Genomic DNA, 27,805 nt, shown 5'->3' with positions numbered 1-27,805 from the left:
GTAAAAAATACAATTTAAAACAATAAAAAGAAGGGTGAGAAGAAAGCAAAACTTTGACCATCAGTTGAAAGTTTCCATTTGTCCATGGTGGATGGTGTGTGTCACACAAAAGTGTGGCTTGATGGTCTGGGGAGGTCTGTGTCCTCTCTATCATCAACAGTGGCTTACTTTTTATTAATGGAATTCTCCGAAGAGCTTGAAGCACATTTGCTGCTCTACTCACTGACGTTGTGTTACCCACACGCGCTTTGGTTTTGCGTGTCCTTCCTCCGTGCGCTCCAAATCAGGAGCAGGCTGGAAAAATTTTTATGAGATAGAAATGCACTGTTTTGTAGTCTTCTTGTGACTATCTAATTTGTTTTCCCGAAGCCTAATCAAATGAGATGTGAAGAACAGCCAACAGAAAGACCATTTATTGAGTGAGGCAGCAAAGGTAAAAATCTGCTGAAACAACATGCTCCGCGGCGCCCAAACAGCTTCTCTGGGGAAAACTGGAGAAGGAAGAGCAGGCTGCTAAGGTTATAGAGAGTGCAAGACGGTTGCAATGGACGTGGATGGGAGTCCTGGTGCTATTAGTTATTAGCCATGTGACCTTGAGCAAAACTTGAGCTTTTTGGGCTTTCGTGTCCTTACCGTGAAGAATGAGGATCATAAAATCCATTTCCAACAGTTGTTGAAAGTCCTGCTTGAGTTACCCTGTGCACAGTGGCTCAGTACTCTGCGAACAGCTGAATGAATATCCCCTCCCCCTTGCACTGCACATGCAAACCCAGATCTCCCTGATGACGAAACTCGCACGTATCACCTCTTTTCCCACCAAAAGTCTTCAGCAGGGTCTAGCAGAGCTTTAGTTGATCTGTGGTCTGTTGAATTAAACCTTATAGTTTATATAGGAGACACTGAATAAAAAACATCCAGATTACCTTCACCTGGGTCAGATTCCAGCACAGAGAGACACTATGTACCTGTGGTCCTTGTTCTTTTGGATCCAGAGAGTCGACCCAGCTGAGTGACTGAGCCCCGAGAGTCTTGGTGACAGGACTGGCCACTTCCGCATGGGCTGGCACACGCCAGACACATGCATATGCCCCCAACCCCCCTTCCCCCCCGCATGGGCAGGTCAGATGACCACGGCACAGTTGGATGAAACCGAGTCAAGAAAACCTCACATAAAAATACATTTCTTTCCAAAATGCGCCACCATTTTGTAATTGGCAGTGATAGTCTTGGCATTCATTGAAAACACCCCAGGCTGCTTGGGTAATGAATTTCCTAGGGTTAGTCATTAACAGGCTTCCTGCTTTCCTCCTCTTTTGACAGGCCCAGCTGTGAGATACAGTAAGTTCAAGATGTCAGAGGCCAGGCCACCCCCCCTGCTCGGGCAGCACACAATGCACATCCTGAGGGAGGTCCTCGGATACAATGACAAGGCCATTGGGGAGCTGTTCAGCGCTGGAGTGGTGACCCAACACGAAGCCGAATGATCAAAAATGCTCTTTCTCAACACCACAACCTGAATGTACTTTGTTAGCAAAGGCAATCTTCTTTCTGGACCCTTTTCCCCAGTTCTGGTGCCTGCCTCTGCAAAGAAAAGTTAGAGTAATTCCAGATTTCCTGCCTGGCGCCTCCAGAATGGCTCTGGTATCAATGCATCTAGTGCTTTCTAAATGTGCCCCACCTTCTACTCCTTACCATTCTCCCCCCACCCCAGATAATAGATTAATTGTGGATTGGTGGGATTTTTTTTTTTTTTTGGTAAAGATTTTTTTTTTTCCTGGAAAAATACATTCCTCATTCTAATTACATTAATAGCCTAAACGTTTGCCCCTCCAGCCCACGCAGGTCTGAAAAAGAGCAGATCTCTTGCCATTCTCTACTTGCACATAAAGTCTTCATTTAAACCTTTGTTAGGAAGTCAAAGCAATAAGCAGAATGACAGTTTCAGTGATTGATTTTAAACAGAATAACTTAATTTTGAGCTCATGAGTCCTTTGTTAATCTGTAATTTAAACCATGGACTTTGCTGATGTCCGTTAGGAAAACTGAGCTTCATTCTCCCCATGGGGGTAAATATTTGCTTTACGTTGTATTTCTCTGATTATTTCATGATATGTGGCAGAAAATCAATTTCCATTGCTGCATTTTGGGGTGTATGGATCTATCTGCATTAGGGGGTGGAAAGTGGCTTTTTTAATCAGCACCTTATTTTGAGCCAAGTACAAATGCAATAGGTTTTTAAATGAGTGTCAAATGACCATCTAGGTATTGAATAATGTTTAAATAATAGGAGAATGAAAGGAGAACATTCTTTTGTAATCTGAGCACTCACTGTAGAAGAATATATGATGCCTTAATATTAAGTATTTGCATTTAAGTATTAAAGTATTTGTCAGAGAACTTAAAGTATAGAAAACATTTTCTGTCCAGAAGATGGCAACTGATTTGACTCTATGTTCCAGGATAAACTGTCGCTCAGGCTACCAGTCCCCCAAGCCCAGGTACAGACCTGCGCGTCACATGACCTCATGATCAGTCTCCCGACATGATCTGAAGTCATGACCTTAAGGCAAACATTTTGCCATCATTTTATGACATACCACGTGGCAATTGAAAGTTAAGTTAGAGGTGTTCATCTTTCAAACTGTGAGTTAAAGCTGGTTTTACTTTCATGCTCTTTTTGATTGAGATGATTTGAGCTATTTATCCATGCTGTAAGCCCCAATATATTTCTAGAATCAAGGATTGCAAATAAATAGGAAATGTGTCTTCTCACAAGGCCTCATGGGACTTTTTTAGAAGAATGCCTACCAATTCTTTTTTTTTTTTTTAAAGATTTTATTTATTTGTTTGACAGAGAGAGACACAGCAAGAGAGGGAACACAAGCAGGGGGAGAGGGAGAGGGAGAAGCAGGCTTCCCGCTGAGCAGGGAGCCCGATGTGGGGCTCGATCCCAGGACCCTGGGATCATGACCTGAGCCGAAGGCAGACGCTTAACGACTGAGCCACCCAGGCGCCCCGAATGCCTACCAATTCTTGGAAAAGCTATTGTCCTCCCTGCTTTGCTCTTTGTGGATGTTTTATTCTGAGGCACTCCTGCTGTGATTCCGTTAGTTAGACTTTCATCCTAAAGGGTAATGCCTTCTGCAGTGCTCTCCCCCCAATGGCTAGCTCACAGATATACATTTGGAGACATTCGCTTCAGGCCAGATATCTAAATGAAATGCCTCCATGTCTATACAATCGGTAATGAAAATGGCAAAAGTTGAGATGACAGAGAATTGGCAAAAGCATATGATCTTGAAAACCAGATTCATCATTTCTCCTATGGGTCCAAGTAGATATCTTGAAACGCAAATTACTTGATTAGTGAAGAAGAGTTACCGCAGGAGACTGTCTCCAGTGTAATTGTGTATCCAGATTTCCACCTACACGATTCAGAATGATCCGAGAGAACTTTGAAACTGTTCATCACCCGACAGAAAGCATTTACTCTCCTGACTTAGTGAGAGAAATCATTTAGAATATGTTTCAAGTTCAGATCGATAATTAGTCCTGAAAGAAACATTGTGCTGGCTAAAATTGCTAGCAATATGTCCAGATCAAGTTATGCTTATAAACAAATGTGCTGTTTTAATTATCAGGGCCTATTTTCTTACACATTCCCAAAGCTGAGCACACTACTAAAAGACCATATGCTCAAGTTCAGTGTGTGTCAAGGCCCGCCTTCTGGCAGGTTTGTGTCTGAGGTTGACTTATAAATTCTTAGAAACTTAGTGGGTTAATCATTATGGAATCGAGGGTGTGTCCACAAGCAACTAGTCTTCCCTCTCTTGATTTTTTTCCTTAAACTTTTTGCTGTCATGATTTTCTGGTTAATCAAGCACGATATTTTCTAGCATGTGCTCTAATATTCCGAATGTTTCCCTAGAAGAAGAGAAATGAGCATTGACCAAGTGTGTGTGACTAGTCCAGTTACTTGGACTAGTATTTTGTCTTTGGTCCATCTACTAGTAGTTGGAAGTACAATCTTGATTTTAAAAACCACATTTCATATGAAGTCATTAGACTACCTCACCCACATAGCCCCATACTGGGGGACTTTTGCATGAAGACTTTGTGACCCCTGCTTTTAGCCTTTTTCAGGGAAATTCACCCCACTCCTATGTTACCTAAATTTGATATTTCACCACTGACTCTTTCATCCCATGACATTAGCATGTTGTCTGCTTGAAAAGCTTTGTAGATGTGAGTTTTGTTTGTCATTCTCCCACATGGCTCAATGCTGCCTTCATCCATAGGATTCTGAGAAAGAATGCCAATCCCAAGATGAACAGACTGTCCAGATCTGCCTCTCCTCTGACTGCTCACCGTGGATTCTCAACTGGCAAAGGAGATGAGTGTGAAAAAAGGCACATGACTCAGCCTCCATGCCCTGACCCTGGGCTGTTCGTATTCAAGCTTGTTCCCAAGATTATGAAATTCTTCTTACATTTGCCTCTATTTATGGGAGACTATCTGCTATAGTGAGCCCTTATAATTGATGAGATTCTTAAGATGCAGTGTGCCTTAAAAAAAATCGTTATTCACCTTGAACACTGTAGTATCAACAATCCTTAGGAGGCCAGAATATCTAGCTCACTTCTTTTCCTTCTTGATTTTGAGGTACTAGGACTGGTATATTCATCATTTGATAAGGAAGATGAAAAAGTTAAAAAAAAAGATACATACTTCCATTCCAAACAGCAGTTAAGAAAAACAAACAAACAAACAAAAAACACATCTCAGAGGCTATCATATTGGTGTGTAGAGGTTTTCTCAGATATCAGGACAAAATTGTATTTCTTACAATTCTAGTATAGCAATACCAGGGTTGAATGTTTTAAAAATTGCTACTTTCATAAGATACTTAAATAGTTTCTCTATATAGACATACCAAGCTATCTTCTGAGCACAAATGGCCCTGAACTTTTAAACCAGGCTGGCTATATGCAGGACACGTTTATGTGGCGGGATTAGTGGGCTATAAGCAACTCCAACAGACACGTTTCTCCCAACACCCAAAAACAGTCTTCCAGCATCACCCTAGAAGTACTATAGACAAATGAATGTAAATACTTTGAACTCATATATTTATTCCACACACTTGGGGGGGTGGGAAGTGCAGAAGAAGGAGAGTTTGGAAAAAAAAAAATGAGAGTTGGAATATGTCAATTTGATTATCAGAAAAGGAAAAGAGAAAGCATGCCCAGGTGGCGCCTGGGTGGCTCAGTCATTAAGCGTCTGCCTTCAGCTCAGGTCATGATCCCAGGGTCCCGGGATCGAGCCCTGCATCGGGCTCCCTGCTCAGCGGGAAGCCTGCTTCTCCCTCTCCCACTTCCCCTGCTTGTGTTCCTTCTCTCGCTGTCTCTCTCTCTCTCAAATAAATAAATAAAATCTTAAAAAAAAAAAAGAAAGAAAGCATGCCCAGGTCAGACAGACCCAAGGGCACATTTGTTCTAGAGACTGGTGAACCTATGAGCCCAGCTTTACATGTAGATGCCAGGAGGGAAGGGCAAACTCTAGAAGGAGCTCAAACACTACCTGGGAAATAGATTTCATCCACCTCAAAATTTTTCTTGAGAAATAGCTTTTTTTCCCCTATTCCTTAAGGTTTTCACATTAAAGGGCCTGCCCAATCGCCTGTCTCTTTGCAACACTCTTAATGAGAGGCTATGGTAAGCAGAATAATGGCCCACCAAAGATGCCTATGTCCTAATTCCCAGAACCTGTGAGTATGTCACTGTCCTTGGCAAGAGGGAATAAAGGTTGCTAATCAGCTGACCTTGAAATGGGGAGCTTATCCTAGATTATCCTGGTGGGCTCTGTGTAATCACAGGGGTCCTTCAAATGTGGAAGAGTCAATGTCAGAGAGATGTGATGTAAGAAAGACTTTAAAAACCATTGCTGGATTTGAAATGGAAATGGATGAAGGAATGTAGGCATATTCTAGAAGATGAAAAAGGGCAAGAAAAAGGGATTTCCCTTCGAGCTTTCAGAAGGAACACAGCCCTACTTGATCCTTAGCCCAGTGAGACCGATTTTTGACTCATTTTGGACTTCTGATCTCCAGAACCACAGGGCAATACATTTGTATTGTTTGAAGCCACTAAACGTGTGATATTTTGTTCTAGCTTCAGTAGGAAATGAATACAGAGGCTGTTCTGCCTCTGTTTGAATGTCTGAAGTGACAGAAAAATTACTACTTTGCAAAGTGATCAATTGACACCTTGTAACTCCATTTTTTTCTTTCTTTTTCTTTTTTCCTACCTACCACCTTTCCTACCTTTCTTTTTTCTCATTCTTTGAAGCTCCCGTCCTTCCTTTCTTTCCCACTGGTAATAATATCCTTTCTCCCTCTGTCTGCACAGAGTTCTAGATCCCTGTTACACAAACCTATATCCCCAAACCTGCAACTGACCTTCAGAAAAATAAAACTAGCTCAGTAATTTGGAAGGTAACTTGTGGTAATTCTGGCCATGGCTTTACCTCCACTAGCAATCCTGAATTAATCTCTGGATGGGGTGGTCCTCAAATAACTGGCTGCCCTTTTTTTTCCCCCTGAAACTCAGGAAAGGAAATGAAGGAGTGATCCAAATGCTACTCTGGGCTGTGGCAGAGCCCTCCGGCTTACTACCTCTCTGTCCCATGTCCTCAGTCTTTAGGAAAAACAAAAACAAATAAAATATAATACAGAGCACAGTTTAGACTTTGTGACAGTCAGGGTCCTACTGTTGTAGTTACTGAGCCTTCAGCGGAGGAAGGAGAGGGAGGGCATGATGGTCCGTGGTTCTGCTCCAGCAACTAGGCTTTGGCCTTTGTTTCTTGCTCTTTTGTAGAAACAGTGGGCTTACTCAGTCCTCAGGTGGTGATGAGTAGTTTGTACCTTGCCATTTGAGTCCAGAGGAAGTGGTGCCTTCTTCTCTACCTTGGTTTTGCCATCTGTTAAATAGGGAGAGTGGATCCTCACAGCAACCTTTGCTTTCTTCTTTCAACAGGATGAAAAACACTTTGACATATCTCTCCTCCAACTCCCCCCTCCCCTCCCCCCGCCCTTTCTTTTTCTTTGCAAATTAACCCCAGGACAGTCTCTTCTACTCAAGTTGGTTTCTTTGGCTTCTGACCACACAGATGGGAACAGCAATGTTTTCCTGCTCCTCATCCCATTACCAGCACCCTTTCCCCTTGCCCAGAACTGCACATGTGCTCACCCTGAAGCAAGCCACTCAGCTTCCGAATACACAACTGAGTTGTTGAAAGAAAGTAACGTGAAACTGCCATAGGAAAATATCTTTCTTTCCACCTCTTTACCTCATTGTGACCCCCAAGGAAAAACTCAGATTTCCATAGCCTCTCTTGGTATGAGACATGGCAACATGTGTAACACACATTCACCCTGAGGGTCTTGGATTTATGTTTTTAGATTTTTATGAAGAACTTCCTGGCTGTTCTTGACGGGAGCTTTGAAATATACTATTAATGAACATTATTGTGTTCTTCCTTTGGAGAGGGTCAAGGAAATTGTAGCATCCGTTTTGGGGGGACTGCTAAAGAATCACTATTTCTGGGGGTAGAAAAAGGAAGTATATTTCCCCAGCTAGGATTGCTCATATATACAGCCAAACATGCTCTTGCAGTGGTATTGGCACAGACTAGGGGACAGGACAGAAGTGCAATGACACACAGGTCACCTCTGGAAACAGTGCCCAGTGATTAGAATCTTCTCAGCCTCATTTGCTGAACTGTGCAATGGGAAAGGTCTGAGATAGGATCAAACTAGTGTCCCTATTCTTAAAAACATGACAGATTTGGAAATATCCAATCACTGAAGCTTCCACTTCTGGGTCCATGTTTCCCATCGTCTGAGTCTCAAACATGGTGTCTGGTTCTCCAGCTTTACTTTCTGGGAGAACTTAAGTGAAGGGATGTGGGCTCAGTGTGCAAGCAGAGGCGGTGCTCAATTAGCTGAACTCACTGACAAAATCATGGAGGGATGATGGGAATGGAAACACAATGTTTTGTACAGCTACTCTCATATGACCCTGGTGACATAAGGTAAGACGAGTATGGTGGGTATCTGCGTAGTGCATTTCTGGGGGAAGATTTATTAACTCAGCAGCATGAGCACTCAGATCTAGAATAGGTCCAGTTGGGGGAGGAAGAAGACTCTGCCACTAGTCAGTTTTATCTTTAATTTCCTGTACAAAATGGAATCAGATTTACTCTATTCATCCCTATAAAATAAGAACTCTTATTATATTCTTTTTTCTCTCTTAGGATACATACCAGCTCTAGTTTAGCAATGCTGGCAGATCTGTTCATGAGTTCTGTGACTGGGGTTAAATTTGAAGCTAGTAACATCTAGTAAGCATGGCATGTAAAGCACTGTTCTAGGTAGACTTAAATGTATTAACTCACTTAACAAACATGCCTGGGAGGGCCTGACAGATGCTCCTAAAGAGCATATCCTCTAGTCCACCATATTCATTGGGACTAAGTGATACCTGCTGTTATTACCATGATGCTACCCTCAGGTCACATCCCTAAAGCTCATAGGCCCAGGACTTTTGGAATCTTCAAAGGGGTGAAGGACAAACAGGTCAGGAGCAAAAAGACTGTAGTCCAAATCTTTTAAACCTTTGGAAATGATCTAAAACTAACAAGGTTCCCAAGAGGATCAGCTGAGCTCAAACACTGTCAGCAAAACCCTGACGAAAGTCTTCTCAGGTTGCTACTTCAGGGAGATACTACAGTTTCTCATGTGTTAAAAGTCCTAAGAAGATATACTTCTACAAAATAGGACCTTAAGATGTTTTCCCCACCCCAGCAGATTTTTCTTTGTGTAAATTTACAGATACAAGCTGCCATTTCTAGTTCTTTTTAAAGGTTAAGTGGAGTCATAAAGTTGGTTGATTAAGTAGGTCAAAGCAGCTCTCCCAAAGACAACTGCTGAGAACAATGAGAGAAGGTAGAGCTCTTGGATTTAACCACTTAGAGGAACATCACTTGTGCTGGACAATAGCCAGCACACTGTTGAAACCTAAAGAGACATTCCAGTGTAAATAAGCCTTGGCTTATCTGAGATGATTGGAAAATGAGTGACACCCATTTCCAGTTCCATTTCACATTCTCCTGGGACAAATGAAAGAAGTATGAGAGATGTCTAGGATGATATCAATGACTCCGGCGGGAGTTAAACATTATATTATTAGGAAAATATTCATTTGTGTAAAAGCCTACTCATTCAGCAAATCCAGTGAAAAATGTATTCCCCCAAATAAGAAGATACAGCAGTGAACCATAAAGATACTTCTTTTGGTTTGGAGCATTTTCAAAGTATTAGAGCAGAGAGAAGAGGGAAGTACTTCTCGGTGTTTTTCTCTTGACCTGTGAATGAAGCTTCTTCTGATCTCTGCAGTTGGAAGTGATCCCTGCATCTTGTTTGCCATCTTAGTCCTCTGTATTTACCTGACCACAGCAGTTATCACATCTGAGTTATAATTACTGGTCACCAATTGGTCTCTCTCATTGAACTATAATATCCTTGTGGGTACCTTCACCACCATTGTATCTCCAAGGATTATCACGATGCTTACTCTGTAGGAGCTCCACAGTAAATATCTGTTGGAGAGACATTCTCTCACCCACCAGATTACATGTTCTCTGAGAAAGGAACTGGTAATATTCATTATTTTCATTACTCATGGTGCCTGTAATAGGTGATCTGCAAAAATGGTCATCTTCAATTCCTCCTTCCCTACATGCACATATCTCTGTTCCTCTCAAGAGATGCACTTTATTTCCCTTTTCCTGGAATCTGGGCTGGCCTGGTACTTGCCTTTTTTTTTTTTTTTTTTTTTTGGTTAAACTTTTTATTTTAAATAATTTTAGATTTACAAAACCTTCCAAAAATAGTACATCGAGTTCCCACATACTGTTTACCCAGTTCCTGCTAATGTTAACATTTTATATAACCAGTGTACAATATCTAAGGCAGAAAATTAGCATTGATACAGTACTATTAATTAATCTACAAATGCTCAAATTTTGCCAGTTGTCTTACTTGGGCAGGGAAAATTCTAAAAGAGTCCCTAAGATTTGTAGTCTCTGTTGTACACACTCTCTCCCAGTTATTCATTTAAGCACTAATCTAAGTGCTACTATGGGAAGGTTTTGCAGCTATGATTGAGGTCCAAAATCAGTTGACCTTGAGATAAGAAGATTATCTGGGTGGGCCTGACCTAATCACACAAGTCCTTTTGAATCTAGGTCTAGAGGTCAAAGGCATTAGACCAAAGATTTGAAGACATGAGAGAACTTTCCAAAAGGGTATATTTTCCAAAAGTGACTCACTTTGACCAATAAAATGAGGTGGAAGTGACACTATGTGAATTCTAGGTGAAGACTTGAAAAGGTGTAGCATCTTCATCTTTTGCTCTTGGAAGTCAACGACCATGAATGAAGTCTTACCATTATCCCCTGAGGAAGCCAATGGCCATTATCCTTTGAAGGGTGGGGGGGGGGCACTTGGAAGTGTACAAAGACACCGGACACATGAGTGAAGCTTCTGTGGGCCTCCTGTCCACCTCAGCAACCACATGAATACAACTAAGTGACCCCAGCCAGTGCCACATGGAGCAGAACTGCCTAGGTGAACCTTACCCCAATTTCTGACCCACATAAATTGACGTTTAAGCCACTCTTCTGAGGTGGTTTTTTGTATAGCAATACATAAGTAAATGTCTAACTCAGAGAAGGATCTCAGTAAGTATTTGATAAAAAGAGCTTGATGAATAGTTTTCATGGAATCTTGGCTAGTTGAAATAGGAAGTAATATGTTATGGTTTATTATTTATTTTTTCTATTGAAAGAGGGCAACCGAAAATCTGCTTTTGTTGAAAGTTCTTCTAAACTGAATGAGCTTACTATTGTCACTTGAGGAATGGAGTAGTTTGAATTATTTTGATTATGTGGTACCTCAGGGTCATCGTTCTGACGAGATCATTCTGACACCATCTTCAGGTGAAACTGAGGACACTTATGTCAGAAATTGTCATGTTTATGATCTGGGAAGAAGTTAGACTTAGGAAAGTTTTAAGTTATTGAGGGGTTTCCATGGTAGGCAGCTTCTAGGATGACCCCCAATGGGCCTCACCCCTGCTTCAGAACTTTGTGCTGTCCCTTCTCACATTGTACCAAGGCTGATCTGTGGAAACAATAGCATATAGAAGAGGTGAAAAGGAAGCTTCTGTTCTCTTTCCCTCTCTCCTTTTCTCTTTTTGTCTTTCTCTCTCATCCTTCGCTCTGGGGGAAGCCAACTGCCATGGAATGAGCAGCTCTATGCAGAGGCCCACAGGACAAGGTTGGCCTCTGGCCAACAGCCAGTGAGGAGCTGAGGTCTGCCAAGAACCACGTGAGTAAGTCTGGAAGCAAATTCTCCAGTCTCAGTATAGCCTGGAGATGTCTGTAGTCCCAGGCAACAACTTATTGACATCACAGAGCGATGCAGCAAAGCTACTCCCAGATTCCTGCCCCTCAGAAACTGTGTGAAATAATAGGTAGTTGTTGTTTTAGCTTTATTTTTAATAGATTAAGTTAGCTTCAATTTGGGGCAATTTGTTACACAGCATTAGATAACTAATATAGTTCTCCATTGGATTATGACAAAAAGTTATTTTTAATATAAGACTTTCAGTTTTGACCTGCAATGTTGTATTTTTTGTCAGTTATATCCACTCTTTGCTAAGTGTGATGCACTTAGTTTGGGGGGGGGCGGATTACAAACAATAATGTTGCCTCCGAGGTGGAAATTACAGCCGTAATGGTAGAGTTGGTGGAGCGGGGGAGTGGAATACAAATACTGATGAGAAACCTCTGACAATACTGATGAGAAACCCCCTCAGAATAACTTCATAACCACAGTGTGTTCTAGACCCAGTGGTTCTAAAGGAGAGGGAACAATTTATCTCCCATGGGACATTTGACAGTCTGTAGAGACTTTTTGGTTCTCATAACTGGAGCAGCAGGGGGGACAGTGTGCTCCTGGCATCTACTAAGTAGAGGCCAGAGATGCTGAGAAACATGAGCAATACACAGGATAGCCCCACAACAAAGAATTATTCAGCCTAAAATATCAACAGTGCCTCTATGAGAAATGCTGTTCTAAAGGAAGCTGGTCCTTGAAACAGAAGAGCAGGTGCCTAATTGTCACCTCTATGTTGTTTTTTTTACATTACATAAATTTAAGGGAGAAGGGAGGTGGGCTTCTTGAGGCATAATATAATCCCCAGATAAAGCCTACAGTTTTTTCTATGGAAATGTGGAATCTCTTTTGACTTCTTGTGATAAGTGTGTTTTCAAAGGGGACGGAGCAAAACATTCTAGTTAATGGTGGGAACTCAGTTGTTTTTCATAGCGACGGTTACATTAAAGGCATAAATCAAATTGTCGGAACAATTTTAGTCCTTAATATAATCAGAGAACTATAACATGCCCAACTGACAGTGGCCAGATCACATTCCCCTTCTGGGTTGTAGTTTACTCTGTAGAGTTAGGGACTTTGATGAGATAATTACTGAGATCCTTGTTTTAAATTCTTCCATTCTAATTCTTTCATTTAGGGTCATTCTATGGATGTACATAGTATAGACAAACTGATGGACAGGTTTGAACAATACTATTTAAAGGAGAAAGACAATTTAAATGAGGAATTAGGAGTACGCCTTTTGGGTATCTAGTAATCTAGAATGATAGGGAAGTAGAGTGTTTACAAAGTTAACAAATAGGAAGGGAGAATACCCACACAATCCTTGGCACATCTTCTTATTTCTTTGACATAAGCACTCTGCAAATGTCTGCTCTGGAGAAGAGTTGAGGGTCTCAGATCAGGGCTAGTGGATCAGATCGCAGTTGTAGCCTCAGCAGAACCCAGCTGAGCCCTTGATCAGCACATGCCCAGCAATTCCCCCAACATCTCTGAAAGCCTTTAGGTCTGGATGCAATAGGGTCTTCCTTATCACATGGAACTTTTGAGGGGGATCTGAGGACATTAGAAGAATAAGCACGTGTGCAAAGCATTAACCAACACTTGCAATTCTGTCCAATTGTTCTGACAAGGTTAAAGTAAGGACCAAAAAACTCATCGACAAGCTCCCGCTGGAAGAAGTTACCTCATCAAAGGAAATGATATTTCAAAGAATTGAATGGAAGAAGAACATGTAAAGGTCATAAGATAGAAGTTAAGCCTAGATGATAACATTTTCTTGGCCCTACTCGTCAACTCTATAGACCTACACAAGTTACACCTAGAAGATATGCAAAGGGAAGGCATCTGGCATCCAGACTTTTGTACCAGTTTGTTGATTTTATTCAACTATCAGAACATGACCAGGCTCCTGGATCCACCCATTCCTTTCCATATCCACAGTAACCATGTGAACCCTCATCCGTCTTGCTTCCTCTCCTTCTTGACGTTTCTGTCATTTCTGTCCTTTCTTCCAACCCCGGTTTAAAAAGTCACCTGTCTAGGAAGACTTTTTTTTTCCTAATATATATTTTTAAGATTTTATTTATTTATTTGGCAGAGAGAGAGAGAGAGCACAAGCAGGGGGAGCAGCAGGCAGAGGGAGAGGGAGAAGCAGGCTCCCCGCTGAGCAGGAAGCCCGATGAAGGGCTCGATCCCAGGACCCTGGAATCATGACCTGAGCCAAAGGCAGACGCTTAACAACTGAGCCACCCAGGCACTCCTGTAATCAACACTTTAAATGATCTTTAAAAAAAATGATTTATGTATTTATTTCAGTGAGAGAGTGCACGTACATGAGCGAGCAGGGTGGGGTGGGGGTGGAGGGAGGAAGAGGTAGAAGGAGAGTGACAAGAAGACTCCATGCTGAATGTGGGGCTCAATCCCAGGACCTTGAGATCATGACCTGAGCCAAAATCCAGAGTTGGACGCTTAACCGACTGAGCCACCCAGGCCCCCTCAAAACTTTAAATGATCTTTAGATAAAATATAATAAACAATTTCACAAGAACCTCCTAAAAATATCTCTTATGTTATACCCAAATGTGTGTTTATGTCTATGTGTGTTTACTAGAAATCACGTTCATCATTGGATAGCTTCCTCTAAATCATTACCATTTGGATTCTAAGCACTTTGATAAGCATTTTTAGACATAGCCTGTGTGAAGGTTGATTTTGAGATATTTCATGGATTTTCAATAATGTACTTGGAGGCACTGATGTATATACTCAGTGAGTAGAGCATGTGTGTGAGTTAAAGTTCTTCTCAATATGCAAACCTTTTCTTTCTACAAAAGCTTCAAACATAACTCTCATCCAAAACCCACAAACTTTTGAGACTAAAATGACAGGAAATTCTCTAGGGGGTTGTCTTTACTATGAGAGAACTTTAGTGTCCTGTTTGTTTGTTTGTTTGTTTGTTTTTTCTTAGAACCTTAACCTTTGCACACCAAGTGCTGACAGTATAGAGACTAGACTTTGAGATTTTTGGTTCTGGAAATAACAGCCTGAGTGAGTTATTAGATACTTGAGGATTTGCCTCTTAGGATGCTGAATCATGTTTGGTTTTACATTTCTGAAACATTCTCATCACATCAAATTGTTTCTGCACATGTGAGGGTCATATATTCTGAAAAACGCACAGTGATGAAATCAGGCATGATGGAAAACTGATGATTGAAACAAAGCTCTGGTATGCACTGCCCCTCCCCTTGCCCACTCAGTTCACTCCTCTTCTGTGTGCCCCTAACACCTCCCTCACCTTACCTGGGATGGAAAGTATCCTAGTTCCTTCTCTTCTGGTAGGGCCTGGATTGTCTTCTTTTATCTTTTCTTCTTTGTTTGGATGGGACAGAGTGGAGGTTGGGACTTAATTTTAATTCCTAACAGTAATTTATCTTTGATTTTTCCTTTTTTGTAAAATCCTAGTCTTGTTTTCTGGATGCCATCTTGTTTCAAATCCCTCTGAGAGTATTAGTTAAAAGTTTTCCCCTTTTCAAAAATATTATCCTCTGTTTCCTAATTATTTCTATTTTCTCTGGTGTCATTTTTCCTGTTTTGCTCTGTCACGCTGCAGACTTCCTCTAATTGTATGCTGATCCTCAGCAGTCCATTCACCTTCAGCAATGGAACAATGGTCACCTGGTTGGTGTTCCTCTGTGGGTGGGACTGATTGTCAGGTAGGCTTCACTTCAGGGTGAACATGTGGGGAGCTGACCATTACATTAAAATACCAATTTGGGAGGTGCTTTGACCTTCGGTGTCAGTGTGCATATCAGCTGTCCTAACTTTCCTAGACAGATTTTGTTTTGTTTTGTTTAAAAAAGAAAAGAAGTCTGCTCTTTTTCACCTGGATGGCAAACACTTTTTTTATTGGGCATCATTCCATGTGTAGGTGGGCGGATGGGGGGACATCATAATGTCAATGGTTGGTTATACAGACTTTCACTTACACCTATTGTCAGTTCTGTGTTATGCTCTACAGTCAACACTCTTTTTAAGGACACTGTCCCCCTGCAGACCCCCAACACACCCACACCCACACACACACTTGAGAATGAAGCTTTCTCAATCTTACTTTCTAAATTACCCTTCATCCGTGGGGCACCTGGGTGGCTCAGTCATTAAGGGTCTGCCTTCGGCTCAAGTCATGATCCCAGTGTCCTGGGATAGAGCTGGCGTTGGGCTCCCTGCTCAGCGGGAAGCCTGCTTCTCCCTCTTCCACTCCCCCTGCTTGTGTTCCCTCTCTCACTGTGTCTTTCTCTGTCAAATAAATAAATAAAAAACTTAAAAAAAAAATAAATTACCTTTCGTCCAAACACTGCATCTTCCAGATATTTTGGAATTTTCTTGTCTGCTGGCAACTCCCATTATATCCTGTTTCTCATTGTTTGTTAATGCCAGTACAGTTGATTAACCCACTTCCACTAATGTTGTTTGATCAATGAGCTCAAATAATAAATTAATTATTTGCTATAATTTATAGATTATAAGGAAATTTAAAAACATACATAAAATTAGAGATAAAAGTATAGTCAACCTTTCTGTGCTTAAAGTCCAGCTTCAATAATTGTCAATATTTTGGGACACTTACCCATCCTCTTACTCTCTTTTCTTGGAATATGCAGAAGAAAATTCAGCCATCCTGTCATTTGACCCATACATACCTCACGATATATCTCTAACTGAGAAATACATGTGTATGTGAGCTCATACCTGACAAAACTAACAATAACTCCTTAGATTACATAATACACAGACATTATCCAAATTGTTTCACTTATCCCAAAAGTGACATTTTAAGTTTGAGTTGTTTGAATGGTGATTCACTATCATGGTCCACAACATGTCTTCAGTGGTCACATTGCTTAAGTTCCTTTTACTTTATAACAGTTCTTCTGTGTGTGTGTGTGTGTGCGTGTGTGTGAGTGTGTGTGTGCACATGGGTGAATGTGTGTGTATGTGTGTGTTGGGGTGGGAGGAGGTTCATATTAAATTTGCCAACTCAGGGGCTCAATCATTAAGCGTCTGCCTTCAGCTCAGGTCATGATCCCAGGGTCCTGGGATCAAGCCCTGCATCAGGCTCCCTGCTCAGCGGGAAGCCTGATTCTCCCTCTCCCACTCCCCCTGCTTGTGTTCCCTATCTCGCTATGTCTCTCTCTGTCAAAAAATAAATAAAATCTTAAAAAAAAAAAATCTGCCAGCTTTGCTAGGATAACAGATGACCCCCAAATCTCAATGGTACAACAAAAAATGTTAATAAAGTTTTTGTTTCTGGCTCTCGTTGCACATTGTCTGCAGTTTGGCAGTGGTTCAGCTCCTTTCCATGCGTCTTCTTATTCTGGGACCCAGCAATTTGTGTCAGGATGTTCTAGCCACAGAAGTAAAAGGGCAACAAAGCCAGTGACAGGATGGTCGGCAAAGCTTTCTTAGATGTGGCCTAGTCTCACTCACCATGGGGCAAAGCAAGTCATGAGGCCCAACCAGTATCATTGGGACAGGAATGTACCCAGTTCCACTGGGAGAGTGGCTGTCCAAAAGGCAGTAGGCACAAACGTATGATCCACTTACGAATGAATAATCCTTCCTCTTGCAGGAAGGGGGAATGAATAATTGGGCAACAATAAAATCCACTGCACATGCCTTTGATCAATTAGAGAAACTAGGTCATTTGTTCTGTAGACTGTCCCATGTTCTGAATATGGCTGATTGCTTCCTCATGTATTGTTTGATTTGTTCTTTTATGTCCTGGACACTGGTATTGAAACCTAGAAGATTGAATGGATATGAATTGGATATTTTTTAAGACAAGAGTACCTCATGGATACTCTTCATATGTACTTCCTGTTGAACCACCTCTGAAGCCACAGTACAGTTGATTAACCCACTTTCACTAATGCTGTTTGATCAATGAGCTCAGTTGATATCAGCCTGATCCTTCCATTAAAAAGTCCCCTACCAACCTTTCATCTTAAGGTTTCAGCCTCTATTCATAATTATTACCTGGATCCATTGTCCCATTAGTGACTGCAAAATGATTTTTTTCTAATTCAATCCATCTTTATTTATTACATAAGAATAATAAAAAGTTATGATGAAACTGCCATATTGAATCATAACTACTAAATTTATTTTCTATTTTGGGGGTCTGAGTAAAATTTTATTTGAAAAAATTTTATTTAAGGCAGTTGAGAAATCACTGAACCAGAGGATCTCTTGAGTACCTTTTAGCTTTAATGGTTTATAATTCAGTGACCTGTGCTGAACCCATGTTTCATGACAGGACAAAGAAGGACAGCTGGTGGAAGTTCTATTGGAAGTGTGCAACGGTAGTCAGTTAACTTCTCCCTCTGGCCTCAAGGAAGCTGGGTTATGATAAAGCCATGGAGGGTCCCCCTAAGCAACAGCTTCTTGTAAGGTGGAGGGAGGATGACCTTCAAGCCTTCAGTCCTTAGAAGCCATACCAAATGATTATTATGCCAACTTGTACATGTATATGTACCTCATACCAATATATGATATAAAGCTGCAATTAAAAAGCATAAAAAATATAACCTCGATCCTTATCTTCTCCCCACCGTCCACTATAAGACCTTTTGTATCCTCTAAAGTACCCTGGGACTATCCCCATGTTTTATGGGATAACATGCATTCCCCTGTTCTCAGAAACATGGAGACATCCATCACTAACCTTTTCTCATGACCCATCACCCAAAGCCTTGGCTGCTTTGAAACGATAACCTGCCACTACTGAAATACACATCTCTGCTATATTCTCTGACTTCCTTTGAAGTGGGAAGAATTCCTCTCCATATTTATGTTCCATTTCATCACATGAATAGAAAAGCAATTCTCTTGGGCACCAAATGATTTACAGAGATTTTAGTGAAACAGCCCTCTAAAGCTGAACCCACTGCTTCTTCTCTTGTGACTCAGGCACATGTTTATGGGACTTAAGAGCATGGATCATCTGAATGACAGCCACTTGATTATCACGTATCAAATTCTCCTTCTCTTGCTTCGGCTAGGACATGCAGGGAGCCCCATGTCCTGATATAAATGAGGACATTGTTGGGTCTTTTCTTAACATGAGAGCTGCAGTGACTAGTTATGCCAAGTAAAGCAGCAGGATGGGAGATTGCCTCAGATCTCAAGTGCAGTGACATCCTTCCCCATGTGGATGTTGACACTGGCTTCTGCCGCATAGGGTGGTCCTGTAGAGAGTCAAGATGGAACCTTGCTGATAGAAGGATTATGTTTATTCTGAGGTCCTCACTCCCTCCTCAGGGAAAGCCGATTGCAGAAGGAACAGCAGGAAAAACTGAATGGAAAGCCTTGGGAAGCAGCCTAATCTAGGGCAACATTAAGACCAGTGTAGAAAAATGTACGTGTAAAAGCCAGCAGACCAAGAGGGTCACTTGGTTTGCAAAGTAAATCAACATTGGCTCTAACTGTCTAAATCCCTGAGAAAGTTTCCTGTTCTCACACCTTTGCTTGCTTCCAAGTTTCCTTTTAGACTGGTCTTGGAAGTTCTGAAATGTTCTTGTAGACATGAAAGCAACTCACTAATCCTGCCACAAGCAGGAAGGTCTCCTGTTACCCTCCAGGCATCAGATGATGATCCATCAGGCTGAAAATTATGGAGGGAAAATTCTTTAATTTATGAAGGTTATGACATATCAAACACTAAAGTTTAAGTTCTTGAAGTCTGGCCAGTATAAACAATTTTACATAAAGCTCTATTTACTCCTATTCAGAAGCAGTTAAAATGACCCAGTTGTTCTGTGATGCATGGGACCCTGGTGTCTATCATCAACTGATTGGATTTCTTTGCAGTCAGGTTATAGAGAGAACCATCGTAACCCCCTTAGCTGCTGGTACAAATTTATCCTCTTTTCCCCTATGGAAGGCGATACCCAATGATCACTGTAGAATTTATACTATTTGTAGCACACATCAAGGGAATGTGTGTGCGTGTGAGCTCTCCAGATCCCCAGTGTCACTAACAGAAGAAAAGCATAGATGTACTCAGTGTTAGAACAACAATAAGGCCCTTAGAGTGATGCTCACACTAAGTGCTTGTGAAGTCCGCTTCCCGTTGAATTTGGGTTAAAGTTGACTTAAAATAATGAAGATGTTGCAGGTGAACACTGGCCTTTTAGAAAGTGTATAAATTTAGTTGCTTAAACAGAACAATAAAGCAAGTCATTGACTTCTTTGTCCAATTTTAAAGACAAGAAAAAGGGGTGATCAGAATTGATGTTCTATCAGACAGAACCAGATTCATCTTATTTCATTTATTCTAGAATCAGTAATTTGTCCTTGGTATTTCTTAGAATGATTTGCTATGAGGTGGGGGCTCAAAAAATTGGACCCACATCTACCTGTCCCTTTTGTACACTTCTAGATTATGTGGATCAGCTTGCTTTCCTTCTTCTTTCTTCATAGGGCTCTTTCGCTGCCCTAGCCCTTGGTTCTGACACCAGAGTGCCCAGTGTTCAATGGAGAATTACCTTCACAGTTACTCAGATTCTCATCCTCAGGGCGTAGGCAAGAGATTCCACTAAGGCAATCAGAACTCGGTGCTCCTGACTTACATTGGTGTGGTCAGTTCGCCAGGCCTCACTATGCTTTCTTTTTAATAATACAGGCTTGTTAATTAAGTATCAGTCCAGCTCATGAGCTGCATGAGGTGGAGACCGGTCCCATGTATGTTTTCCCAGGTATATAGCCCCATCAAAAGCAGCCTGCTTCTGGTAATTTGGTGCATTGGCCCCAGTAACCCAGCTACAATTTATTCCTGTAGTCAACTCCATGTTGACTTAGAAGACCTTGGGGGTTGGAGGACATGGAAGCAGCAATTCCCATTGGGATTCAGTGTCTTTCCTTTGACCCATAGGTATCATTACACGGAAGTTAGTGGCAGGGGCCCTGGAGTCCAACAGCCTTAAGGTCACATCTGCAGCCACAGACAGGATCTCCAGTCAATTCCATTTCCAGGAGCTTAAATAACAGAAAAGCTCTGCAACTGCAAGTTTGTTCCAGAAAGAGAAGTACTATGATCATGGCTCATAAAATCAGGCTGAGCTTTCCTTTCACATTCCCTGTCTTGTAACCCTAGTGGAAAAAAAAAAAAAAATCTGACCATCAAGGAATCCCTACTCTAGACAAGATTTATGTTCAACTTTTCTGACATTTGGTTCTTTTACTGGGATCAGGCTCATTCCAAGATGCTTATGCTCAAAAGAGTCCCCTGGAAAATTTTCTAAGCCAGCAACAGGAGACGGCTACCTGGCTGATCCACTCCTCAGTTGCTGGCAAGGAGAGAGAAAAGACTCAAGAACCTTCAACAGATGTTTACCTCCCTGTTGGGTCTGCTTGGGCATCAACTCTTTGTAGTTCATGACTGAAGGTGACATTCCAGGCTCCTTGACTCACCTGACTCACCCATGTTCCCCTTGCCTCCAACCTTCTGATAAGGGAACACAGACCTGGGATTCTTGAAGGGGAGAGCCTTCCCTGTGCTGCATGTCCTGAGCTCAGGACCCCGTGAGGCTGGCAGATGGCCGTGGGCTTGGTTCAGTCCTCACATGTTAAGATTTGGCCTGTATCTCCTGCTGTGCTAGATGTTGGGGAGCTTTTGTGAAAGAAATGAATTTTCCCCCTGAAATTTTCAAGCAGAGGTCACAGTGACCTGCTGGGAAGGAAAGAATGGCCAGGATGATTTAGAAGAGAAGAGACATGGCAGCCACCTCTTGCTTGGTAGAAATGAGAAAAGGAGCTGTGACTCCAAGGGAGAAGAAGGATAATAATCATCCATGATTCTAGAGAGTTCTATGGTGTCACTGAAGGTCTGCATGAGCAGACAGAGAGAAGGGGCTGTCAGTGAGCTGGAGTAAGATTGGTCTTTGCTTTATAGTTCGTTTGTTTGTTCATCTGAACTCTTCTGTTCTGTCCCCAAAGGAATCTTCCATCTGGCAGAGTGGTCAAGAGTACAGCCTCGGTGTTAGACATGCTAGGGAGACCATTCCAACTTCGCCACTTATAAGACATGTACCTTGGTCAGGTTGCCTGATCTCTCTAAACCTTAGTTTCCTCATTACTAAAGAAAATAGCTCCTGTTATAGAAATTAAATGAAAAGGAAACATTAAGCTCCTAGAATGGTACCTGCCAAGGAATGCAATGGCATTAGAAGGTAGCTAGTGGAGGTGATGGGGGGGCAGAAGTGGTGATGGCTGTGGAGAGATGTAATTGTGGTAATGCTCGTAGTGAGCTGTGGTGAAGAGGGGGCAGTAACACATGTAGGCTCTAGCTTTTCACCACAGAATTCAGTGGTTCTCCACGGGTGCCACAGCAGATGTGCTGGCTTGGAGAAGAACCAAGGTTTGTTGGCCTCACCCCTCTACTGCTTTCTCCCAAGTACATTTTCCCACCACTCTGCCTGCATTTAATGGAACCAGACTTACAAATAAAAAGGGTCCATATTCCTGACACCTGCCTCACCTGAGCCCCTCAGAGACCTGGCAGTGAGCATTTCCTAAGAGCCCTGGGTAGAGACTGACCTTTGAGTATTCTTCTCTGGGGACCCCTGTCCCCCCTCCTGGATCCCCAACCAGATAGGCAGGTGCTTTTCCATGCCATGCTTTTCCATGACCGAGGTCAGACTCAACCTCATTCCTCTAAAGGAAAGGTACCATTTCCTTTCACCAATCCCCCGGAGCCAACCTTCATCCTGCCATTGGCCTTCTCCAGGAGTGACTCATCAACTCGGAGTCTGGCCTTGTGCTGACCCCTGACGTCTTCCTGAGACAGGGTGAGACTTGCTGGGAGGAAAGGCAATCATTATATCATCCCAGAGCTGAGGCCACAAAAACACTTCCCTTCTCTAATGAATGGGCTCCAAAGGGCAGGCTGACTTGTCTTGGTGTGGCCCTCCTAGGCCAAGGGTGTGGATGAGAATTTAAGCTAATGTTGGTGTTGGGAACATTTAGATATCAATTTCCCGACATTTTCCTCATTATAACAAAATGCTAAGGCTATTGTAGAAGGACCTTCACCTTTTTTTTTTTTTTCCTTTTAGGAGACTTTACAGAAGCAGAATAAGAAACCACCCTGTTAACAGTGCATTATCCAGAACATGTCAGTGTATCACATGCTGTGGAGGCCAACAGCGTATGAAGATGAGTCTCAAAGGTTGCGGAGAGACAGGCATGCTTGTAAATGAAGCAAAATAGTGCCACAGCTGAGACAATGCTTGATAGAGCTGGACAGAGGTGGGCTTGAATTGTGACAGAGAACACACCAATTCATTTTCTGAGCCTCAGCCTCCTCCTGGGTAAGATGGGGAGACTCATGGTACCTCCCTCATAGATGCCATGCTAGAAATGTTAGATGAGGCTTATAAACTGCTTAGCACTGTGCCTAATGTGGGGCTGATGCTCAGTCCATGATAGGATGTGCTAGGCACCATTAGCAGGAGGTAAACCCTGCACCTTGGAGCCCTGAGGAGCAACACCAGGCTCCGGTTGGAATGACCAACTGGATTTAAGATATTCCCCAGCAAGCATTCCATCTGGGCCTTGAAAGAGAGGCCGCCATCCACAGTGACTGAGGAAATGACATGGCTAGAAAATGAACAGAGAGCTGTGGAAGGTAGATTTGTTAGACAATGGGTGGCGTTGTGGAGCAGAATGTGGGGTGTGGGTAGGGACGCAGAGTAGTGAATGGAAAACTGAGCTGGGTGGACATGTTGGCGGCCTTGACTAACATACTAAGAAATTCGTCTGCAATGGGATGGCTCCATGGTGGTTCATTCCCCAACCCTGCTGACTAGCCAACTCCCAGAACTATGAACTCCAAGAGGCAAGGGAATTTAGAGATACCCATTGTGCTATGCACTGGGCATCCCAGCATATTCCAGGCTTGTTTCCAACCACAGGTTTGAACTATATCTATGGCATCTCTTACTTTGGTTTCTCATGTACCTATGCCAGAGACATATGTTGGATAAAAGCCCTATAAACAAGAAGTGGGAGAAAGCTCTAGGCCAATGGAATTGCACCTGGAAGGACCTTGAGGAGGGAAAGAGGACCAGTGTCCCCGTGTGACTAGGACATAACCCAGTGGTGGGGACAGTGGCTTGGGATGAAGTGCGAGGCAAAGCTGGCCGGATGGTAAAGAGTCCTGGAGAATGGTTTGAATTTAATTCTATGTATAATGGGCAGTTACCGGGGCCGGGGTGGGGGGGGTGGGGACAATTAAGCCTCTGAGTGACCTGGTCCAATTTGTGAGTGAGAAAGAGCACACTTGCTTGGAGAGTGCACTGGGGAGGGGAGCAGGACTGGAAGCTGGCAGCCAGCGAGGATGCTGTGCATGGGTTGGAGTGGGAGATGGTAGTGAGCTGGATTGCTAAGAGGGGTGTGGGGTCATGGACACAAGTCTCCATTCGAGTCTCTTTTAGGTATAGAACGCTGGAGTTCAATGACCGATTAGAAGACCTGTGAAGACAAGAGGGTTAGAATTGAGAACATCTCTTCAGTTTCAGGCCTGAACCACCAGGCCAAGAGTGGGACTATCAGGGGAAATGAAATATCTGGGGATGAGGAACCTCTTTGGTGGGGAGACTCAGAGGTTCTGTTTCTGAGAAATGCAAATGGAGTCTCAAGGGAGCATTTGTTTCTCTGTGACCTGTTGGCATTTCAGGATGGGTGAGGCTTGAGACATAAGGTGACGGGGTTGAGCCTCCTGAAGGAGAGGAAAGGGAAGGGCTCTGGGGCTCACTCATGGCACCCCAAAGATTTAGTGTTTGGCAGGAGGAGGTGGAGTGAGCACCGGACACTGAAAGAAGTGGCCCATGAGCTGCGACTGTGGCGTGTGGACGTGGGGACGTGGGACGCTTGGAAACAAGGCAGGCCTTGCTTAGCCGGGTCCAGTGCCCTTGGGGACTGCACAAGCAGACAGGTGCTAAGCAGTCTACACCCAGGACCTTATCTGCTCCCCGAGTGGCAGAGTGGGGGTTGAAAACCAGGTCTATCTGATTCCAAAGTGGATGCCCCTTCTCCATGGTGCTCTTTACACATCTGCGTCCTTATTCTTCAGGTAAAGAACTGAGCATCAGAGAGAACGAGGCAGCTCCAGGGTCTAGAGGGACTCACGTGGGGCTGCAGCCTGGGACTTCTCTTCACCCACAGCAGGTGCCCAACGTGGATTGAGAGACTCGGAATATTTAGAAGTGGCTCTCCATGAAGATGTAACCACAAAAGTAGACATACACTCAACATGTGGATGTCAGAATGGAGAATCCAAATGAGTTTGCTTTGCATAGGAAGCAACAAAGAGTGACATTCTTAGCTTTGTGTTTTAGAGCAGGGACATAGGTTTTTGAAAGCTGTGTCATAGGATCTCTAAGGCAGACCTCTAAGCAGGAACCCCTCAGTGGGCTGGGTGCCCCTGTGCATCCTCACCAACCCAGGGCAGACAGGCACTGCTCCCTGCCTCAGAGGGAGGGCCGGGGAGGGGTGCCAAGCGGGAAGCCTGAGCAGAGCCTGTGTCCCACCCCTGCATGTGGGTTGGAGGGCTCATGCAGCTAGGGTGCGGCAGTGTCCACTTCTGTTTCTGGAACCCTGGCCCCGGCCGCGGCTCAGTGGGCCGCTCTGTTGCTCTTCTTGCTGAGCTGTCAGAATCAGTTAGGCTGAGACAAATAGCCTGTGGCCAGATGCCGCGTGATTATGTTTTATTTGACTGATTTTACTTTGACACAAAGGCTGCAGGAAAATGCCAACGTGCTGGAGCTTGACTCTGAAGGATGAAGCAGGGGATCCAGGAGTTAAGCTGCTCCCAGAGGCAGGTCGATTGGCCAGATTGGCAGGATGGATCCTGGCAGTGGCGGTGGGAACGTGGGCCCCGGAGGACGGGTGTGTCGGCTGGCCACTGTGGCTCCAGGGAGACATCTAGAAAGTAGGGGGCATCCATCTGTGGCTTCTAGCTAAGCTGAGCAGTATGGAAGGATGTGTTCTGCAGTGCTCCCTGAGGGGACAGCTACCTTCAAAACTTGAGCGCCATGTGCTCTGTGAGGCCACCTCCTCAATGGGAGGAGAGGGGCCCTGGAGCAGTGCTAACTTTGGGGTGGACCTGGAGACCAGCCCTGGGAAGCTCAGGCTTCACCTCTCAGCTCCTGGATTCCGACTAAAGCGGCTCCCGGAGACCTTTGTTCTGTCTATCCACACACCTTCCTTGTCTTCAGGATGGGAAACACAGCATGAGGTCAGGCCCTCCCACTCCAGCCCCCTCCCCCAGGGCCTGGGAGCGGGTTTCCTGTCCTCCCAGACCAGGATCCCTGGCTGTGAAATCCAGCATGCATACGAAGTAGATTCTGCCATCACCCCGTTGTCTCTAAGCAAAAAAAGTGAACTGCAAACAACCTAAGTGTCCATCAATAGGTAAATGGATAGAGAAGTTGTAGAATATACATACAATGGAATAGGATTCAGCCATGGAAAACCAGGACATCCTATCATCTGCCACAGCTGGGATGGATCTCAAAGGCATGATGCTAAGTACAATAAATCAGACAGAAAAAGACAAAGGATATATGATCTCACTTATATGTGGAATCTAAACAAAACAAAACAAACAAAACCCCCAAATTCAGAGCAAGGGATCAGACTGGTGGTTACCTGAGGTGGCAGGTTGGGGAGGGGGATTGGAGGAAGGTGGACGAAGGTTCGAACTGCCCGCCCCGAGGCACGTGAGCACCAGGGACATAATCTACAGCATGACTACAGCTAGCACTGCTGTGTGATGAACAGGAAAGCTGTTAAGAGAGTAAATCCTGAGAGTTCTCATCACAGGGAAAATCCTGAGAGTTCTCATCACAGAGAGTAAATCCTGAGAGTTCTAATCTTTTTTTTTTTTTTTTTTTTGTATCTACCTTAGAAGATGGCTGTTAGCTGAACCTATTGTAGTCATCATTTCACAATATATGTAAATCAGACCATCAGGCTGTATGGGTTAAACTTATACAGTGATGTATGTCAATTATTTCTCAATAAAACTGGGAAAAAAACCCACACAGCAAAGATTTATTACTAATAAGCCAACAAGGAGACAAAAATGGAACAATATAAAATACTCATCCAAAAGAGGACACAAAGAAAGAAAGAAAAAAAGCAAAGAATAGATGGAGACAAAGAGAAAACAATAAGCAAGATGGTAGATTTACATCAAACTATATCAATAATCACATTAGATATAAATAGCCCAAACACCCCATTTATAAGACAGATTATCTGACCAAACAAAAAAAAAGAAGACCCAACTATAGGCAACCTCCAAGAAATCCACTTTAATTATAAAGATACAGACAGATGAAAAGTAAAAGGATGGAAAAAATAAACCATGTAACACAAGATAGCCGCAGCAGCTATATTAATATAAATCAAAGTGAATTTGTGGGTAAAGAGTATTACCAGGAATAAAGAAGCTCATTTAATAATGATAAAAGGATCAATTCATCAAGAGGACATTACAATCCTAAATGTTCATGCATTTAATACTAAAGCTTTAAAACACTTGAAGCAAACATTGATAAAACTTCAAGAAGAGACAAATCTACAACTATAGTCAGAGATTTCAACTTCCTTCTCTCAATCATTAATAGAACAAGTAGATAAAAATCACTAAAGATGCAGAAGATGTAATATGTAACCAATTTGGGGGTCATTATCTTGATTGTGGTAGTTTCATGAGTGTATATTTATGTCAACATTTGTTTTGTACACTGTAAGTATATGCAGGTTTTTAAAAAATACAGCTAACACCTCAATAGGGCTGTTAAAAAATTTAACTCAAAGACTTTCTGGAACATTACCAATCATTTAAAATCCAAAGTTAAAAAAAAAAAAGGAGGGGTGGAAGAGAACAGATAAGAAGTAGGATTTCATATCTGGTGAACCTTGGAGGTTGAGACTGAGAAATGAATCCAGTCACAAGAGGGAACAGGGTTACTGCCTATGTTCTCCTCTAGGATTTTGATGGATTCCTGTCTCACATTTAGGTCTTTCATCCATTTTGAGTTTATCTTTGCATATGGTGTAAGAGAATGGTCCATCAGAAAGGATGAATACCCACTATTTGCATCAACATGAATGGAATTGGAGGGGATTATGCTAAATGAAATAAATCAAGCAGAGAAAGACAATTATCATATGGTTTCACTCATATGTGGAATATAAGAAATAGCACAGAGG

At 42.8% G+C, this 27,805-nt stretch overlaps 1 protein-coding gene across 7 annotated transcripts in view; it reads left to right on the top strand.

The window, feature by feature from the left end:
- SUGCT (succinyl-CoA:glutarate-CoA transferase) overlaps nucleotides 1–27,805 on the top strand; it is a 773,157-nt gene that overhangs the window by 743,514 nt on the left and 1,838 nt on the right. For 4 of the 7 annotated variants that reach the window (XM_078059983.1, XM_078059974.1, XM_078059975.1 and 1 more), the window contains one exon: nucleotides 1,321–1,773. In XM_078059983.1, the coding sequence (XP_077916109.1) occupies nucleotides 1,321–1,484 (164 nt within the window). In that variant the 3' untranslated portion in view covers nucleotides 1,485–1,773. Of the gene's footprint in view, nucleotides 1–1,320; nucleotides 1,774–22,638; nucleotides 23,669–27,805 lie in introns of those variants that run through there. The other 3 variants (XR_013443062.1, XM_078059977.1, XM_078059981.1) reach the window with 3 other exon arrangements.

Source organism: Halichoerus grypus, chromosome 12 (genome assembly GCF_964656455.1).
Source record: "Halichoerus grypus chromosome 12, mHalGry1.hap1.1, whole genome shotgun sequence".
Taxonomy (NCBI): domain Eukaryota; kingdom Metazoa; phylum Chordata; class Mammalia; order Carnivora; family Phocidae; genus Halichoerus; species Halichoerus grypus.
This window is presented reverse-complemented; position numbering and strand designations above follow the sequence as displayed.